The 22,212-nt window shown below is 34.2% G+C and overlaps 1 protein-coding gene across 1 annotated transcript in view; it reads right to left on the reverse strand.

Moving 5' to 3' along the window:
* The window catches only part of LOC105474842 (contactin associated protein 2), a 2,256,224-nt gene that overhangs the window by 1,547,472 nt on the left and 686,540 nt on the right, over positions 1 to 22,212 (reverse strand). The window contains exon 3 of the mRNA XM_011729645.2: positions 7,004 to 7,197. Coding sequence (XP_011727947.2) covers positions 7,004 to 7,197 — 194 coding nt within the window. The remainder of the gene's footprint in view (positions 1 to 7,003; positions 7,198 to 22,212) is intronic.

Below are 22,212 nucleotides of genomic sequence, written 5' to 3' on the forward strand. Positions count from 1 at the left end.
GATTAATATGTTCCAGACATTGCTCTAAACCCTTTGTGTGACTTTTTCACTTAATACCTACAACCTCTATTGAGGTAAATACTATTCACATAAGTGACTAGACTCATTTTACAGATCGGGAACTTTAGGTGCAGAAAGCTTAAAGAATCTGCATGAAGATACACAGATCTATGTTACCAAAATTGTATGGTTGGCCTAGGTGGTCCGACTCCAGAATGTAACATTGAATTACTCATTTCACTGCCTCTCAGGAGTCTTCAGGCACATAAGAAGCAGGATTTACTGGGCACTAAATTCCCCAAAATAAGCATACTAGTATTCCTCTAAGTTACCACTTGAGCAGAGTAGAAACATACATCTTAAAAGAAAGAACTGGTATCTTATTCAAATTATTTGTAGGTACCCATTTATCAATACATTATATAAATGTGTGTTTACTTGGAGTTATTTAGCCTCATGTAACCTAAATCTAACCTTGACATGATTAAAAAAAAAAAAAGTTAGCATTGAGTTCAATGTAAAATAAAACACCTGAAAATATTAGTATAATTGATAACAAACCTCATTTCAGGGATGCTTTAAAAATTAGAATAATTACATATATCCTATTTTATCTCATAGATGAAAAATACATTATACTGTGAGGAACTATACTGTTCTTTTACAGCCTGTAAGAAATCTTCTGAGATTATAACATTTTCCTTTATCTAATAATATATGCCAATAATATATTCAATATTATCAACAGCATCTTTTTATGTTCCAAATTTTAGAAAAATATGACATGCATAACCATATTTGTTAGAACAGTTCTATTTATGTAGAATATTGAGTCTCATAAATTGTCCCAAGAAACCTCATGACCTTTTAAAATGAGAATCTCACCATACAAATGTGTATTTAGAAAGGTGATCAAAATTCACTAGCAGAGGCATTACGGTATATGCAAAAGGATCTGGAATATCCACTCAACTTATTAAAATTCATGAGACTTTAAAAATATTATCCAGCCTAAGAGGAGTATAAACAGAAAAATCTATTTCACAGAAATAAGAAGCTTATTCTGAAATCACCTTGGAAATTGTTTTTTCTATACAAGTCCTGAAGATTTTTACCCCATTTATAGCAAAGATAATTTTAGAAAGTTTTTGATGCAGATTATTCTGATGTGTTTTATTTCTCAATAAGCTAACTACAAAATTATTTTGAATATGTCCGCCTGATCCTTTACCCAAATAACCAATGGCAGCAAGAATGTGGATGTTTACGTAAAGAAGCAAGGGTAGTACTTGTCTACTGGGGAAAAGAATCACATTCGTGTCCTAAGGGAAGGAGGAGTTATTATCTGATGGAAGATGTAGGCACAGGCGACAGGATGGTTGTCATCCTGACTTTCATATGCAGACAAAATTCTAGATATTTTGAAAGAATATAAGTACACTATTGAACTTTAACACAATGGCATTTATGTTTTATATTCATACTGGGAACAGATTTTTAAGTGATTTGGAAAATTAGTGCAACCACTGTAACAAATGGTTGAAAAGACAGAACAATCCATTCATTTTTAAACAGTGTCCCCTTAAATGGCTCATTGGACACAAGGCCATCATTATGGTAACAGATAATTTGTTACAAGCACTGCAGTGGCACCTGGCACAGAGCTAAGTCTACCGGTCATGCCTCACTGACCCAGCCTGCGCCGCACTGTCTAAACATGTATTTTCCGTTCGTTAATCGGATGTTATGACCGAGATTTGCACACATTCTACCTCCAACTTTAAGTAACATTTCCTTAATCTAAAATATTGTCAGATATTTTCAATCATGAATAAGAGTAAAAGGTAAAGTGAATCTGAAAAGCATAGAAGGAGACTAAAAAATTCTGAAAATTGTCATTGCTGACCATTCTCACTGAAAAGACATACTAAACTAGATTTGGAGCATGCTTCTACAATTGGGAATTGATGACACACATGTTTCTAATCTTTATAGCTTGAAAAATTTCTTTACTTACATAATCTCACTTAAATATCTCAATAGGAATTATATCTATTTCTCAGATTAGGATTTCAGGTACAGAGAAATAAAGTCAAATCTCCAAGTTTATAAAACAAACAAATGAAACAAGATACATGAATTCAAACCTTTCGACTCCGTATCTTGACTTTTGCTTGCCAAATGACTAATTATAGGCTAATCCAAAAGGATGTTTTGAGAACTGTTATTTTATAAATATTGGCTGATGGAATATGTAATTAAAAAGAAAGTAGAGACTGCGTGGTCCAGCTTATACCTTGATATTCAGAAAATCCAAATGTTTCATAAATGAAACTGCTAACTATTGTATTTGTCTTCTAGATATTTGAAATGTTTTAAATTTCTTGAAACAATGAAGCTTTATGTATATGCATATGTATATGGGAAAAGCATACATGTGACAAAGAGATCTGGGTTTTGAAAATAAGTAATCTATTTAATATTTCTGAGAGAATATGAACTTATTTATCCCTATATTCTTGATAAGTATCTAACCATGTAATTTAAATATGATGAAATAGTTCTGTAGAATTCTCCATCTAATAGATGCAGTGGTAACAAATTGCAGTCTAATCCTTATTTAAAATTAACAAAATGGATCAAAACTGTTCTTAAAAATAATAATATACAAGCGTGTTTTCATGATTAGGAAGTATTTTTTAAAGAAAAATAAAAACTGTGTTCATATGACTGGTAAATTTGTAGTACGTTACTATCCTAAAAAATAATAGTGGTATGTAAAGAAGGCATTCACTGCTATTACTCCAGTTTCCTATTTTGGCTCTGAATATCTGCATTCAAAATCCAGTAATTGAATTTCCCAAGCAAAACAGGCCTCTTAGCAAAAGCCTGCTGGAATTCTTATTTAATATAATGTTTAATGGACTTCTGATACAAAATGCTTACGCAGAATACTTCCTGTCTCTAACAGATTATACTTAGGAAACTTGAAAACATTTCAAGATAATCATGCAAATTAGAGTTGGTGGCGTATGTAGATGTAATGATTTTTGGGGGCAATTTTATTTACCTTTTACATTGGAAAAGAGGTTCTAAATAGAAGGAAATTATATTGTAGATAAAGTATAAAGAATTCTTTTATGCTCAGTATCATCAAAGAGGAATGGAAGGTTTGACTAGTTAAGCCCATTTAGAAACTCAGATCATTGAATATTAAGTATTCAGATAAACCGTTATTTAGGAATCTTTCAGGAGCCATTCTCCTTCCATAATGCAAGATTCATGACTCTAAAACCTTGTGAAACTGTCATAATTCACATATACATGACTTGTTCTTTGCTTATTTTAATATATTATCCAATAGTGATAAAATGACTCAGAATATCCATATGAATATTTAATAAGAATATTATAAAAATTACTCATGTTTCCCATTTCCCCAACAATCAGAAAAAACATAACCATGGACATTTGTTTAAAATTATATTCATGTGATTGAATATACATTATCTTCTATACTTCTCAGGTAAACAATCATTATAAAATGGATAGTAAAAACAATTTCAAAAGTACATAAAATTTTACATCTTATAAGGCGTTTTCCATCAAAAAGTCATCCAATCTTCTCTATATCAGAATTCTCTTCAAGTCCAGTATACATAATGTTAAGTAGTAGTGGATTTAAAAACTCTAGTATTTAATACCATTTTTAATAAACTTAATCCCCAAGAGTACTTTTTGATGAAATTTGTAAATGCTAAATTTTAATCACTTAATGAATAAGATGACATAGCCCTAAAATATTCAAGAATTTTTAGAAGTTAATGAACTTTATCTCTTTTAGAATACATTAAAGGATTGGACTCTTTTTTTTGTATTAGCAAGGATTAAAACATTTCTGCCATAGATTATTAAATAATGTAATCATTATGTTGCAGGCTTATTGGTACTGAAATATATTTTGCAATATTTAGATTGTGTCTCTGATATGGTTTGGGTCTGTGTCCCCACCAAAATCTCATGTCAAATTGTAATTCCCAGGGTTGGAAGAGGGGCCTGATAGTAGGTGATTGGATCATGGGGATGGACTTCCTCCTTGCTGTTCTACTGATAGTGAGTGAATTGTCAGGAGATCTGGTTGTTCAAAAGTGTAGGATACCCCCGTCTCTCTCTTCCTCCTGCTCCAGGCATGTAAGACATGCCTGCTTCCCCTACACCTTCTGCCATGATTGTAAGTTTCCTGAGGCCTCCAAAGCCATGCTTCCTATACAGCCTGTGGAATCGTGAGCCAATTCAAACTCTTTTCTTTATAAATTACCCAGTCTCAGGTATTTCTTTAGAGCAGGTCAAAAATAGACTAATATAGTCTCCAACTTGTTTTGATTTTTAAAATTTTATAATTAGCTCACTACTAACTTCTTCTAGAAATAATCACTCATCGCTCATCATGTAGTGTACTGATTTTTAATAAGAAACATATTATTTGAAAGGAAGAAACAAAGTGAACACCAGAAAGGGAGAAGATGATAGAAATGCACCTTTATCACCTTAAGATGGAAAGTCCTATAAGTAGACGCAGCATACCTTTACAATTTGTGATATTTTCACTACATGACATCCTTGTCTCCCTGACTCGACCATTATTATTTTATGTAATATCAAGAGTCCAAGGCCAGGTGTGGTGGCTCACACCTGGAATCCCAGCACTTTGGGAGGCCAAGGCAAGTAGGTTGACGTCAGGTTGAATTCCTGAGATCAGGAATTCAAGAGCAGCCTGACCAATCTGGTGAAACCCTGTCTCTACTAAAAATACAAAAAAAAAATTAGTCAGGCATGGTGATGGATGCCTGTAATCCTAGCTACTCAGGAGGCTGAGGCAGGAGAATTGCTTGAATCCAGGAGGCTGAGGTTTCAGTGAGCCAAGATCACACCACTGCACTCCAGCCTGGGCAACAAGAGCAAAACTCCGTCTCAAAAATAAATAAATAAATAAATAAATAAATAAATAAATAAATAAATAAGTCCAAGACAACCTGAGCAATTTTATCCTCTTTAGCCCTTTTTCCTTATGTCTCTGCACTTAGCCATCCTTAACTGTTCAATATTTGATAGATACATTAAAGTTCAAGTATTTTAGCACCTATCTTTATTACTATCTTGGCACATTATGAGAGGAGAGGATTTGAATACTCTTAATTTTGAGAGGAAGACTTTACAAATACAAAAGTGTGAACAGTATTTCTGTTCTGATATGGAGAACAGTATTTCAGAGTCTGACATGTAACCCCTCAAGTAATTTTACCAACATGCTTATTTGATCTTAGTTTAGAAATCACAGAAAGTAAACCCCTCAAGCAATTTTACCAACATGCTCATTTGATCTTAGTTTAGAAACCACAGAAAGTTAGAAAACAATGAGTGCTTTGGGTTTTAGAAGAGTTTGTGATCTAAGCCTTAACTGTTCACTCTCATTTGTTTGGTCTGCTGTTTGGTTGGTTGGTCGCTTGATTTCTCCCTCCCCTTCCCGCCACCCAACTCCCTTACTCCTCCTTCTTCCCCTCTCTCTCTGCCAAATTTTAAGGGCAACCCTTTCAAATTTTCTGTTCTCCTCTTCCTTTTCAGCATATACTTTCTCTACCCCCTTCCTAACTGTAGGCTGAAAACCAATCTAAAATATGATATTCAGTGTTCACTGTACATTAGATTCACCATCGGAGCTGTAAAATCCCAAAGCCCAGGCTGCACCTTAGACCAATTACATTCAAGTCTCTGGGGTTGGGACACAAGGGTCTGTATGTTTTAAAGTTCTCTAGCTAATTCTACTGTGTATTCAGGCCTGATAATCACTTTCTATAAATCATGCCTGAGCATTTGAATGATCTCAATTGTGAGATGAAGACATTTTAGAAAGAGGCATTTTTCCCACTACTTGCTTTCTGTAACTTATACATCCTCATACACAAATAATTATTTCCATATAATTATGACTTGAAAGGAGTTATTTCTAAAGTTCTACTCAAGCAGACACATTTTTTATTCTCAGGACATTATATCCTTATTTCATATACTACTATAGAAATGAACATCCACTTTAGCTCAAAATTATAAACTCTTGTTACTTAGAAAAAAACAATTGGGGACTTTTAAAATACAAAGTCTACAAGAGTGATTCACGATAAAGTTAAAAATACCCAGCACTCTGCCTAATACTGTGAAGGACATGATTTCAAAAGTGAACCCTTTCCTCTTCCTTTTTTTCCCCCTTCCCCTTTCATCCTCTCCTTTTCCTCCTCCTCCTCGTCTTTTTCTTCTTCTTCTTCTGGTTTAATATTGATGACATTACTTGATTTTGGTCATGCCTGCTTTTTAAAATAATTGAACCAAAATAGAACACTTAAATTTTACGGTTAATAATTTATTCAAATTATTATGTGGTGAATATTTGATTGAATACATACAACTTTTTAAGTTAATAGAGATGTTTTAAGAACAAATGGGTTAAGCTTTATTCTCTTCTTTCATAATAAAGGAATAAAGTGAATATGGATCTGTAATAAGTGTTTAAGACACTATTATAAAATGGACAATTTCTTTTCTTAACATCTATCACGGCTCTTACTTCTCTAAATTATATTCTTCATAATTTCAATATTTTCCTTCAATTGAAGATCTCTGTCTTCAGAAAAGTTATCAGTATCATTAATCACGATTTCAGCTTATATGATTCTGGTCTCATTGATCTGGGTGTTCCTTTCATCCACGTGCTTTAAAACTTCCTCAGATGATTCAAATTCATAGTGCCGATCGAGAATCATTGCTTTAACCATTGGATAGAAATTACAGCCTGAAGAAACTTTCTTCCATCGACAATGATGAATAAATAAGGTTTCTCAATGATTTTAATAGATAAATATTGATAACTATATATGCTTAGTAAATCCTGTGCCATTTCCTAATATTTCCAACCCAATTCTGTGTCTTTGCTTTCCTGCCAGTGACTTACCCAGATATTCCCATCTTGATGATAGGGTTTCCAATTTCTCCCTGTGTCGCTGTAGAGCATCCGGTACTGGGTCACCCAATCTGAGCTGCTATATCTTCCTTGGGTTGCAATGGCACTGATCTGCTTCCGATTGCCAAAGTCAACCTGAAGCCATTGATAATGGTCACTGTCTGATGGAGACCATCCCCCAGCACCTGAAGATGGGCAGAGGCAAGATTGAAAAATGAATATTTAAATTTGAACTTGTACAACTGACAATGGAATATTCTACATATCTTAATTGGCCTTGGCAGTGCTCTATTTCACAGATATATTATGAAGTATCCTTTATAGATGCCATTGAGACTTCAACTAATATTCTTCCAGCTGGTAACATTGATTCTTTAACCTCTTTATGGTGTAATTATGTGCTCATTTTCTCCTGAGCAAATGTCTTCATAATTCCTCAATTAGATCTTATTAGTACATGTCAAAGTCTAATTGGCTGAGGGTTGATCAATTCACCATAAACTCTTCAGCTAAAATCATGAGAAAAATGTAACTATCCAATTTTTTTCTGTCATGTAAACTTTACTATTTAATAAATTATGAATTTAAAACAAGCAATTATACACAATTTTTAATATATTTTTCTCATGAATTTTAGTAGAAAAATATTTGCAATTCTTAAGATGAGCCTAATCTTACATTAATTTCCTGTACCACTGAGATGTACAGGGAGGTATATATCAAATCAGGCAGTATGGTTACTTAACACTTAGAAGATATACAGACAGTATCTCTGGAAAGACATATTTCTAGAAAAATAAGATACTAAGCAAAGTTAAATCTCTTTTGGCAAAATATAATAATTGCTTAGCAAATAGTAAAAATGTAAAAACATTTGTTAGTAAAATGGCACGAATATAGATCAATATTCTTAATTTATAGTAATATTTAAAATAACTAGGGTTGCACACAAAATAAGTTACAGAAAATATGGCCTAATGTTAGTGCTAAGAGGCACTATAATTTTTAAGGTGAGTTCAGCTACTAAAGAGAATAAATGATAGAAAAATACTCAATAGGTTATCCAATGTGCAATATATCAAAATGTGTATACTATTTTTAAAATAAGGAATGTAAAGGTTGGTGAAATAATTTATTCTATGAGGATGTTCATAATAAAAATCATTTTATAAATCATCACAAACATTCATTTAACAATGTTTTTATGGCCTATTTTTGCTTAAAACTATGATAGAATAGCTTTTTTAAAAAATTACAAAACTAAAAAATTACAAAATAACTGTTTGTCCAGGTGCAGTGGCTCACGCCTGTTATCCCAGCACTTTGGGAGACCGAGGCAGGTGGATCACCTGAGGTCAGGAGTTCAAGTCCAGCCTGGCCAATATGCTGAAACCCCAGCTCCTCTAAAAATACAAAAATTAGCCAGGCATGGTGGCAGGTGCCTGTAATCCCAGCTATTCGGGAGACTGAGGCAGAAGAATCACTTGAACCTGGGAGGCAGAGGTTGCAGTGAGCCGAGATGGCGCCATTGCACTCCAGTTTGGGTGACAGAGCGAGACTCCATCTCAAAAAATAAAATAAAATTTTTAAAAATCACTGTTTTAGGGACTGGACAATGGGCAGTGCAGAACATGATCCATAAAATAAGATAAACAAATAAGGTGAGCCCTGCCAACTTCCTGGCTTTCTGCTAGCTTCACTTTCTGGATCATGTACATGGAAGATGATCCCAAACAGAGTTCAGGAGTGCAGCAGTGTCACTGAAATGAAAACATATTACAATTCAAAGCTACTAAAGAAGCTCGAATTCACAGGACAGAGTCCCAGAGAGGGCAGAGCTGTGTAAAGAGCTTTGGAAATCTACATGGGAGTCATCAATGAGTCTCTGGAATCTAGACTCAGAAGCAATATTGTGCTGTGTATTCTCAGATCAAGATTGCACAAGACCAGGTAAATGGAGTTCTGAAATCAGCAATAACCAGAGGTTGCACAGAGCTGGGAAAAATTTGATTTCAGACTAGACAAAATTGAGAGACCTTGTTGAATCCCTCCAGGCATTCAGTAGACATCCCATAAAAGTCGTGCATTATAAGTAGGGATATTTTAGTCCTAAAATGAGGGCTAGTCTGGACACACCTGAGCAAAGGTTACTGAAAAAGATAAATCTGACCAAAAATTAATTCTTTGATTGACCAAAACTCAACACTCCATTAAGGAAAGCCATAAACATTTAGAAACTGAACAACATTGCATCCATGATGTCAAGTATATAAATTCAAAAATATACTAGACATTTGGAGAAGCAGGAAAATATGTCTTAGAACCAGAGGAAAAAAAATCAATAGAAATGTACCCCCAAAATAACAGAAATGATGAAATTAGCAGACCAGGACTTTAAAATAGTAATTATTAATCCTATTGTCTAAAATAAAACCGGCCGGGCACGGTGGCTCAAGCCTGTAATCCCAGCACTTTGGGAGGCCGAGGCGGGCGGATCACAAGGTCAGGAGATCGAGACCACAGTGAAACCCCGTCTCTACTAAAAATACAAAAAATTAGCCGGGCGCGGTGGCGGGCGCCTGTAGTCCCAGCTACTCAGGAGGCTGAGGCAGGAGAATGGCGTGAACCCAGGAGGCGGAGCTTGCAGTGAGCCGAGATCGCGCCACTGCACTCCAGCCTGGGCAACAGCGTGAGACTCCATCTCAAAAAAAAATAAAAAAATAAAAAATAAAATAAAACCTATAAACATTTTTAAAAGATGCGAAATGTTGAAGGAGAAAAGCAAAAAAAGAGAACAAAATGGAAATTTTAGGACTAAAATTACATCTGAAATAGATAATTTAATGGATGGGCTTAACAGCAGATGAGACATAGAAGAAAAACATCATTGTACTAGAATGTAGGGCCATAGAAGACATCTAAATTAAGCTCAGAGAGGAAAAACAAGGCTTAAAATTAAACAGTATTCCAGTAAGTTCTGAGACACTGATAACTGCCCTAAGAAGCATGGAAATGGAGTACTAAAAGCAGAGAAGACAGAGATTGGGTCAGAATAAAATATGTTTGAAGAAATAATGGTTGAAATACATAAACCCAGATATGTGAGAAGCTGATTGAATTCCAGGCAGGAGAGATACAAGGCAAAATACAATAAGGCACGATATAATTATTTGCTGAAAGACAATGCTAAAGAGAAAATCTTAAAAGTATTCACAGGGTTACAACTTCTCAGCAGAAATAATGCAAACCAAATGACAATGAAATGACCTATCAGACATGATGAAAAAAAAGCTGGCAACCTGAAATTCTATGTCCAGCAAAAATATCTTTTAAATATAAAAAAAAACGTAATATTCAAGACAAACCTGGGAGAATTCATCACTCATATATGTATACTATAAAAATATAATTTTTTCACCTTAAGGGAAGTTTTACCATTTTGAAACTGATATTTACATGAAGAAATGAATGCTTAAAATGCTAAACATGTTAAGTACATATAAAATATTTGTTTAGGTTTTTAAATTTCATTAACAGATAATTTAGTGTTTAAAAACAGTAATGATGAATGACAGGGTTTATAATAAATGTGGAATTAAAATATGCAACTCAAATAGTACAAAGTATAGGAGTCTGGACAGGAAATATGTTATGCTGTGGTCTTACTTTACACATGAAGTGGTATTATTTGAAAATAGCAAACCCTAGATCAAAGGTTAGCAACCATTTTCTGTAAAAGGTTAAATACTGAATATTTTTGGCTTTATAGACCATACTACCTCTGTTAAAACTGCCAAATTCTATTATAGTATGAAGAGCAGTACATAAACAAAAGAGTGTGGCCATGTTATAATGAAGTGTTATTAACAAAATCTTGTAGCTGGACAGAGGGTTGACGTTTGTCGATCCCTGCCCAAGATCAATCTCTTAAAAAAAAAAAAAGTATATTCAAATTTAAAATCTGTACCTTTCACTATATCGAAATCATATGTCACAAAATATCTGGACAAATTTAAGTATTTAAGTGTTTGTGTTTGCATAGGTTATAGGTGTGGTGTCTATAGAATATATGTGCAAACGCTGTAACTACTTCTCAGTCTCTATTCTCACCTCTTCACTTCACACTTTTACAAGAATGTTTTTTTCTATGATACAGTACTTAGCTGTAATTCCTCTTCAGGAATTTCCTGGGTTAAAAAGAGGCACCTGTAGATGATATACCTTCATGGGGTAGTGCAAATGTAACGACTGGTCAACCTGGGGCTATAAAGAGCCAATACCCTGCCCCACCCTGTGGAAACTCTGAGGTGTCTTCACAGTCCCAGAGCTCCCTGCAGGGATTGGTCAAAGACTTCACTGAAACTGCATTTCACCTGAACTCCTCCCTGTGACTAATTTCTGTTTCATTCCTTTCTCTTCCACAGGTTTCCATCCCCCAAACACTCCTAATTAACTTCCTAGATGCTATTTTTCATCTCAGGATTTGTATCCTGGAGATTCTCGTCTGCAGTCCCTCTTGGGACCACTTCCTGATAATCTGTTCACGAACAATGAGTTAGTTATACCTGCTTTGTAATCTGTTTTTTCCTATTGTAGTGTTAGTATATAATATTCCTTATTGTCATATATCATTCATCTTCCTATTTTACCTAGAATTCCATAAAATTTTGGAGAGCTATAGGCTAATTTTGGGGACAACAATATACTCAGTTATTGAGGGATAACAAATATGTTTTCTTACCTGTTAGATATACAGTTCCAAACCTTGAAGAAATTTTATAGCCAATTTCATAGAGAGTTCTATCTATGTATTACCAAAAACAACAGGGTGATTCAGTGAACTAAAGTCAACAAGCAATTAATACAATGAGGTAGCAGGTGAGAAAATAGCTGATTGATTGAGGAAACTTAGAATATTTCCTCTGTTTTGCTAATGAATGCTCCAGAATAAATTTTCTTAAGTGACCTATTTTTTGCTACATTCCAGTCTTTCAGCAAGCAAGCAATTAACGTACAGCTGCTTAATCCCATTTATCTCATTACTTTTAGCAAAATAGAATTTACTGTCAATTTTAAGGAAAGCAAAAATTGAAAATCAGGAGAAATATAAGTCAAAATGTATTTCTTAGCAGAAATATAAGTGGAGAGAATACTATAGTGGGTAACCTCAAGGGGAGGGCAAAAGTCAGTCTTTCATGAGGAACATGGTGGAAAGATCGATGAAAAGTTCCCTTTTTCTCTTTGATCTATCAAGCAATGTAATTTGGCGAAGTTTATTACTTTGTTTACTTGGCTTGTGAAATGTGTAACCTCTATTGATCCAGGGATTAATAATGATACCTCTTTCATCCCAACAACCTCTGGAATGTGGTGTATAAGAGGGCAAAAAAGTTCCCAATGTATTGTAGTAGCTCAGAGAAAGTGGTTGGACGTCAAAGAGGAGTTGGAAGAGGTGGAGAATGAATAGTCATAAACTCTCAGTTCCTAAGAAGAACTCTTACCTAGAGATAATATTACCTAAAACATCTAGCAAATAACTCGTGTATTGTTGAAGTAACTTGAAAGATGTGTACTTGTTAGAGAATTCTTGCTAGTCTCGAAACAATAACAATGCCGTATCTTCCTTTCCCTACTCTCTCCCCTTCTGTGTTCTCTCTTCCCTTTCCCACCCCCCATCCTCCGTGTGTCTTTCCTTCTTCACTCTTCTTTCTCACACATACACAGATATTCCTCCCCCTGTGTATTTGCATGTGTGTAGTATGTGGTGTGTGCACATGTAGGCTGTAAAGATTTAGTGTTTGTATTCTACCTGTCCATTCTATGTGGGTTCCTAGAGTGATGCATTAGAGAATCTGAATAAATTGATGAAACTAACACTCTAGACTCATATGAGTTATTTTTGCTTTGTAATTTGTAACTCAGTAAGTCAGAGAAAAGAGGAATTTTGTGGGGGGTTTAGAGAGGCCATGGAGCTTCTGTTGTAGTGATAAATGGCTCCTGAAGAAACACAGCCCTCAAGTTGGTGGTTTTAACACCACCAGAGCCTATAAGCCTGGATTCTAATTTAGCAAAAATACATAGTGAAAAAAAAATCAATTAGGGTTAGAACTACCTTTAATAACTGGCTGAGAAATATGTATCAGATGAAAAGAATAAATTGAAAAGGAGACTCCAGGCAAAACTGCATTATGAGTTCAGGCTTTGAGACCCCCTTCTGCTTCAAATACACTGTATTTTTAGATAAGATAGATAAGAAGAAAATTGAAAAGACATAGCGAGGATCAAAAAATAAGATAAGCATCTCCACGCACAAGAAATGCAATAAACATGCAAAGCAATGAGTAGGGTTGAAGCCAACGCCAGCTAGAGTCCAGATCTGGGGACATACAAAGGCATTTGGGCATTTGGCTACTATGGAATATTGGTAAGGTAAATTTCCTGTGCGTATCAGCGACAGAAAGCTTGCTTCAAGGTTGCAAACCAAGACTGGCCCTAGGCCAACCCGGTTGTGAAAAGAGACTGAAGAAAGCTGATTACTCACTTAAACATACGGATTATATGAGGCTGTATGCCCAAAGAGGTTAGCAAATAGGCATATCTGAGATGAGTAAAGGCATTCACTGGCTTGGTGACCAGACACATAATAATAATAACACTGCCAGGCACAGGCATCGGGCCAGTAATGTAAGGTACAGTTTCAGACTGGACATTCTGGGACTTGAGTAGAGAAAGTCCCATAATGATAAAGCACAAAAACAAGGGAGACGAGAAGAGATAGGAAGAGAGAAAGAGAGAGAGACCAGAAAGAGAGAGACTGGCTGTCAAGAAGAACATGCAAATGAAAATTTCAAATGACAGGAACAAAACCCAATGCCACGAAGTCAGTAAAGTCAAAAGTTCAACACCAATTAGCTCCAAAAGTAATAGCAATTGAGGGCTAGTGGAGATAAATAGGCTCTATCCTCTCAAAAATATAAAATAGGTAATGCTATTCATTAAAAATAGCAGTAATTATAAGTTACAACAGGGAAAAATAAAACATTTATAGATGAATACTAAAAAGAACCATGAAGTAGTTTTAGAAATGCAAAATTTAGTTACTGATAGGAAAATAAACTCATCAGAGGAAAAGTTACCAATTCTATATAATCTAAGAAATAATTAGTGAGCTAGGCTGCGCACGGTAGCTCACAACTGTAATCCCAGCAGTTTGGGAGGCAGAGGCGGGTGGATCACTTGAGGTCAGGAGTTCGAGATCAGCCTAACGTGGTGAAACCACATCTCTACTAAAAAAAAAAAGTAGAAAAATTTGCTGGGCGTGGTGGCGGGTGCCTGTAATCCCAGCTACTCGGGAGGCTGAGGCAGGAGAATCACTTGAACCCAGGAGGTGGAGGTTGCAGTGAGCTGAGATTGCACCACTGCACTCCAGCCTGAAAATAAATAATTAGTGAGCTAAAAGGTAATGTTTCCATGTTGACATATATATACACACACACACATACATATACATACTTATAAATCATATAATTTATATATAAAATATGTAATAAATATATTGGTATTGATATTAATATATTAGATTAAATATCTAAACATATAATGTATAATTGATATACATTAACATGTACATATATAAAATTTACCACTATATAAAAATTGTACTATATATAAATATATATATAAATGTATATCAATTATACATCAGTAAACCTGTTAAAATTTGCAGTAGTTAACAGACATTGGGGGTAAATTGGAAGCTTCTAGGGTAAGTCTAAGAGAAGTTCTAGACTAAGACCAATACATAGAATATAAATATTTGAAAAACTAATTTTTATTCAAAACTAAAAAAGACATGACACCATGAATTTTAAGACCTTCTGAACATTGAAAATACTATGTAACATGAGTTTAAACCTACAATGGAGAAGTATCCAATTGATACAAAAGCAGTAACAGGCATCTTAAGAAGTGCCAAAAGGAACTCGTTAATGAGCTCAGATTTTATTTGCAGTGGGGGATAAACATCTGCAAGGAGGTCATGTGATCTATGAGAAGCAGATAAATATGCTTCAACCAAGTGTAGATATTTATTGATTAGAGTAGCCAGGGAAGAAGACTATATCCATTAATCAACATCTGCTATAAACTAGAACAGGAAAATTGGCATGGCCCAATCATTCCTAAAATATTGATAAATAAATACTTACATAAATAAGGTTGAAACAAAAGCGCTTGAAAGCTATTTTTTAAGTAACACAGAAGAAAGAAGATATAATACTATCAGATACTATTTAATGACAGGAAAATAGTATTGTTTGTCGCCCATTTCTACCAACAAAGAAAACAGTTTCAATAATTCTAGGAGTAGCAAAACTACTAACTGAGTATAGATAAACACCTCCCGAGAGAAGCTAAGACATAATAAGACGGACAAAGTGGTTTTACCCTTTTCTTTTTTTCTTTTTCTTTTTTTTTTTTTTTTTTTGAGATGGAGTCTCGCTCTGGCACCAGGCTGGAGTGCAGTGGCACGATCTTGGCTCACTGCAACCTCTGCCTCCTGGTTTCAAGCGATTCTCCTGCCTCAGCCTCCCGAGTAGCTGGGATTACAGGCACACACCACCATGCCCGGCTAATTTTTGTATTTTCAGTACAGACAGGGTTTCACCATGTTGACCAGGCTGGTCTCCATCTCTTGACCTCATGATCTACCCATCTCAGCCTCCCAAAGTGTTGGGATTACAGGCTGAGCCACCACGCCTGGACCATGCCCTTAACTTTTTGAAGCATTCGAATTCAGATTATAACCCCAAGGACTGCATTATCCATAAATGTAATCTTAGCTTTCTTGAATATTTATTAAAGGAACTGCCAAAAAAGGAAAGATAGTCAAAAACCAAATACCATAAATTTTAAAAACAATGAAGTTGGTACATCTGGGAAATATAACAAGAAAGATCTTCTTTAAAGTCTAGCACGTGAGTTGTAAATATTTAGGAAAAAGGATGAAAGGGCTCTGGTGATAGAGGAGGCAACAGTGGTAGGTTATAAGGATTTCCTTTTTTTAAATTGAGCCCTTGTTTAATAGAACAGATTAAATTCCACAGACGTATCTTCAATTTTAATTATTGCAAAGCATTTGACAAAATATCTGGAAAATGTAAAATAGTAAAATGTGGGCTGAGAGATAACAGTTTTAGGTAAATTAAAAAATGGCTAATAATCATTGCCAAATACGTTGATTAATGGTGATGTCAGCTTGAAGAGTGCTCTCTAATGATGTACCACAGGCTTTCATCCTGTACACTGTCATTTTTAATATTTTTATTCTCTAAGGCATGAAAAACATGCTTATGAAATTTGTCAATTATATAAACCTGGAAAAGAAACCTAATAGGATAACAAACTGATTAATGATGAAAATGTTTTTGACTGGCTGGAAACCTGAACCTATCACAGCACAAATTTTTTTAACATCAACAATGAACTAACATACTCATTTTGAAGAAATACTTTATCACCTTCATAATTAAAGGTATCTAATGCTTAGAAAGAATTATGTAACCTTACTTTATGAATAATACATAGGGTTAAAATTATGACATCTAAGTAGAATATTATATTTGAAATATAATATTAAATATGTTTTTCATGCATTTTGATAAAGTCTTTATATATATATACAAATTAACAAATTACAAGATTATAAGTAGATAGTATCAGGAATTATCACAAAATGAACATAACAGTGTAACAGCCACCCATATCTATAAAGAAATCATTGCCAGCAATCCACAAGCTCTTCTTGTTTCCTTTTTCAAAAATGACTGTCTCTTTCCTCCCCAATAAATTGCTCTAGAAAGTGGTTCTGCCCCACACTATACTCAAAAATCAAGGTCAAAACGTGTAGATCAAATTGTAAACGTTTCTGGAAGATAACATACAGCATCTTTTTGTGGTTGGGAAGGATTTTTTAAACAGGACTCAAAATGTACTAGCTAAAAAGGAAAATATAAATTCAGTTACAGTAAAATTAGACATTGATTATCACAAGGCATTAATAAGAGAGTTAAATGGCTAACTATAGATTGAGAGAAGATATTTCTAAACATATAACGAAAATATTCATTTTTGTTAATGTATAAACAAGCTCCACAAATCAATAAGAAACACTCAGTAAACCTAATAAAAATTGGGTAAAACATTTTAACAGGCAGTCCACAAAAGAAAAATTATAAGCTTATTCAATATGTTTGTTCCTTCAGTGGTTCTGCACACTACACTAACAAAAGTTACTGGAACTTTTTTTTTTTTTCCATAAATGGCATTATGAAAATCATTAACATTCTGGCAATTAGACAAACAAAAGAAGATCTGTCTAGCTGAGGCTTCTGTATACATATTCATCACTTCACAGGTAAAGCACCGAGTGTCAGTTGTGAGAAATAGACTTACAGCAAGTTGTTTAGTTTCATATATTTTAAAAATATATAAATTATTTTCAGGGAATTTCACAACAATTATATTTTAAGATACTTGATTTAAGGATGCTAATTTGTTTTTAAAATGTCAAATATTACCTTAAGATTATAAGAGACAAGAAAAATGAAAAGCAGACCCAAAAGCTATACAGCTGCTTAAAACTACATAAAGCCTAGATAACAGTGAAACGAATGTGAATGCAAATCTAAGTTTGATTAAGTTCTTGCTCCACACAGAAGCCACAGTGATACACACAGAGGCTAGCCTGAGCCAGAGTATAAAAACAAATATACTCTTATTTTACATTATTTCACACACAATGTTCTACATTAGACATGTATACAAGTTTAATGTAATATAGCGAGAATTAGGTCTGATTAGAACATCTTGAACATTTACGTTACCTGTAATTTTAAAGCTCACTTACTAAACAGTGTAAATGATGTATGGTCTTATTTTTTTAATGTCCTGAAAATACTGTGGCCAAGAGAAAATACACTTTTGTGTGTGTTATCTCAGGTGGTAGTATTTTTCTTTTTCTAAATTAAACTTTTTCTAAAAGGAACTTACAGGTAGTCAGATATGAATGTAATATTTTTAAAGCATTAGAATAGCTATTACTACCAACAGAATGGATTCCCACAAAAGTAATGAGCTCTTCGCTACTGGAGATATTCAAGTGAAAGCTAGTTATCAGAATGGTTTTAGAAGAAAAATTTACATAATTTGGGAGGTTGGACTGTGTTCTTTAATTTTATTTAAAATGAAAGTTAAAATGCAAGCTATTATGTTACAATCATTAGCAAAGCTATCAAGTGGATTTTATTTCTTATTGGCTGATTTTCAGTTTTCGTTCATCTGTTTTATTAATATAGGGGGGATGTTATTTATATCATTGCTAAGTAACACTTGACTATATATAATTTTTATTTTTAATGAGTCTGGTCATTTCCTTATTTACTATGAATATCTCTCCTGGTTCATTCATTCAGCAAATATTTATAGAGCACTTCTACATGCCAGCTACTCAGGGTTTCTTTTAGAATATTTTATAAGCAATTGTTATGATTTTTTTATACTTGAGAATCCAATTTATTCATTTAAGGAATGTACAAAAAAATCTTTAACTGAAGATTTTATCATATGGAAAACCAGATATGTCGTATATTTTGTTCACAGAAATGAAGTCTTATGTGTGATAAAAATAAAGCAAATAATAATGTAATCCAGTCAAAGTCATTGAAGTCATGTTCTTCTTTGCAACTATTTGGAAGCTGCTATGTAGTTCTCCCTTGTAAGGAAGCCTGAGGAGCTTCATGGTGTATGTAGTCCCTAGTATCTCTTTGTTCACTGCATTTCTAACTGAAATCAAGATCAAAGCCTTCATCAGTTGAAGGCAAATATCAACGTTGCAAAGAAATGTAAAGTTATGTCAATTTTCTGGGTGCAAATTTACTGCTTTACTTTGTATTCTTTCGTCCCTGGCATGCATTCTTAGTAAAGTCTGCGGAATCTTGGAAAGAGCATAGTTAATCAGACATAATTTCTTGGCTTCCCAAGCTAAGTGCCCATTCAGTGGCATTGCACAGAAAATGTCATCATTCTCCAGATGTTACTCTCTCCAATATAAAAAAAAAAAAGTAAAAACATTCTTGTCCATGCAGCTCACAAGGAATATTACTCGGTGAAGGTGCAGAATGTAAGTGTATAGACTACAAAACGCTTCAAAGCTCAAACATACAACAGTGATATAGGTTATCAAATTGCCCCTCTATGAGAGGGAAGATTAAGGGATGGGTATCAATAAGGAAATCAATTAAATCATAGAATTTGTAGCAAATTTCTTAAGATTGCCCATTTTTTAAGTCAAGAAATGACTTAAATTCATTATTTAATAACCACTGCCTAGCATGGTTCTCTGGACATAATAGGCACTCAATAAACATCTATAAAATGAATATAAGAATAAAGTAAAAAATGAATATATTAATTAATTACATCCAGGAAATAGGATCCCTGAAACAAGAGGGAAAATTCTTGGGTCCAGTTGCATACATATAAGAAAGACAGAGATTACATAAGGCAAATTGAATTATAATTGAAAAAAAATCTCCTTAATCAAGTTAGTGGTTCTCATTGCAATATCTCCAGTAGAGCAGAATTAGAAGACTTCTCCAGAGCAGTTATTGTATTTATTCTAGATTTTATTCTTGGCTTAATTTATTTTATGCAGGTATTCTCACTCAAGTGTGTGTGTGTGGGGGGGTGTATTCTTAAAAATTATTTGATTGTTTACATAAATAAAATCCTCATAAAATTAAGTCATCAACATTATCTTGGAGAAATCCTTGGATTGTATTAAAACTCTAGCACTCCGAGTGGTTCACACTAGGAAAGGAGTGTGGAATTCTGCTTAGAATTCTGTCTTAACAAGTTTTACTGGGCTCCAGTTATTACTCACGCATTAGCACATCCCTTCCTGTGAACATTATCACAATCACATCTCCATACATCAGGGAGCAATCGGCTTATGTGGGTCAGCAGAGTGAGTGGACGGGGTATTCTGATGAGCTGGGAATGAGAAAGGACTTGCTTAGTTACCCAGGAGAGGTGGGGAATCTTGGCACAGGCCTGCTTCAAAGGGACCCGGGAAGCTGGCTGAGAGCATCCACAATTCAAAGTAGAAATGTTAAGAATTTAGATGTAACTGATTATGGTAGGATATTCCTTTAACTCGCATAGTGGCTTTTAGCTAAGTGGCTAACATTCAGTGAATTTAAAAATAGAGTCTCAAAACCTAGTCTCTATCTAGCATTTTGTGCAAAAAAAGCTTTAGTTATTTATTACTGTTTCATTCACTTAAGAAAGAAAAGCATCAGAGGCACATTTACAAAATGAAAATCTTCCAACTAGTAACTAAATATAGTTTATTGTTTATTAACAAAATAATTAGGGATGCAAATAACATCTCCATACCATCTGCCTCAGGGACTCTTACTGAAGCTTCATTATTTTCTGGGGCAGAGGCTCAGCTCTAAAAGACATCACTAGAAAAAAATGCAGAATAGCAAAAAAGAAATGTGCGTATTATCTGTGCATTAGCAAAATCTATTATTAGACAGGTGATAATGTCAATGGTGTATACAAATAGATGCAAAACAATATATACAAATTTGTTTGCTGTGTGTGCAGTGATATATTTAATTTATATATGCAAATTTTTGAGATACAATGTTGCATTCAATGATGCAAAATTGCCAATGATCTGTGCAACAATATAAGGAAAATGTATTGTCTATACAATGATTTTCGAGCTAGGTCTACCATACACGAAAGCACAAAAAGATGAGGTCATTTTCAAGTAAAATCTCATGATCATCGAGAGAGATATTGCTTCTGACTTGCAGTAAGTGGAAAATTGCTTTGTATCTCCACTTTTCGTATTTGTACACTTGGTCTCAGACTTTGATAGAGTAATTTCATATACTTGAAAGCATAGGTTATAAAGCCTTTATCTGCTTTAGTTCATTTTTTAGGAAGAAATATAAGGGAATTGTTCTCAAGATCGATATGGTTAAATATAGTAAATAAATTCTTTAAGATCTAACTCAAATGCCTTTTATGAGTGCTCTTATCTCCCCCATGACTCATGCATAGTGCGTGATTCCCTTCTCGTTGGCTAGCACTTTGTACACACATTATTTATTCCAATCCTAACCCTAGTTCCTGGATGGCAAGCATTATGCAGTTCTCAAGTTCATTCTTACAACCCCTCTGATTCCTATGAAGGTAAATGGCACACACAGCCAGTGACTTCAATGACTAACTACTGTAACTATAGTATCTGTTTTGATAAAGAGGGGAGATTTTTGGTGTATGTATACTTGGCAACATGAAACAATTTCACCAAAAACATTGTGGGTGTGTTTTGATATTCACTTAGAATATATATAGCAGTCCCGCTTCACAAGGCTCTGAATGAGTAGAGAAACAACATTAACAACACTAGGATAAGTACACACACACACACAACACACACACACACACACACACACACACACACGACAGATAAGCCTTGTAAATATAGTTGTTTTTAGTGCAATCTTCTGAAAGTCTTACATTCATATACACAGAGAAGTCAATTCTTCTTTTAAATCATTTCTTTAATAGGCTTTTTTTTCCCCCATAGGGCAAGCTGAAACTGGTTGATGTAGCAATGGGCTAAAATAACAATGTAGAGAAAATAGTTGCAAACCAAATTTAAAAACAAAAAACAAAAAAACAAAAAACAAAAAAAACAGGTTCAAAATTCTTTGTACACCTTAATAGGGACGATATCTTCTATTACCCTAAAAATTTTCCCACATCTTTATGAGCTCCACATCACTAATTTTAATTCCCCGAAATAGAATTGCATTTCCTGTCTGAGATTTTAGTAACATATTATAACAAAAAGCATACTGGACTAGAATCAAACCTAGTTATAAAGATATGCTTGTCATATGTAAAAAGTCATGATCGCTGATCATTAGAGAAATTAAAATCAGAACCACAGTGAGATATCAACTACACCAGTTAGAATGGTGATCATTAAAAAGTCAGGAAACAACAGATACTGAAGGGGATGTGGAGAAATAGGAACGTTTTCACACTGTTGGTGGGAGTGTAAATTAGTTCAACCATTGTGGAAGACAGTGTGGCCATTCCTCAAGGATCTAGTA

Source organism: Macaca nemestrina, chromosome 4, assembly GCF_043159975.1.
Source record: "Macaca nemestrina isolate mMacNem1 chromosome 4, mMacNem.hap1, whole genome shotgun sequence".
NCBI lineage: Eukaryota > Metazoa > Chordata > Mammalia > Primates > Cercopithecidae > Macaca > Macaca nemestrina.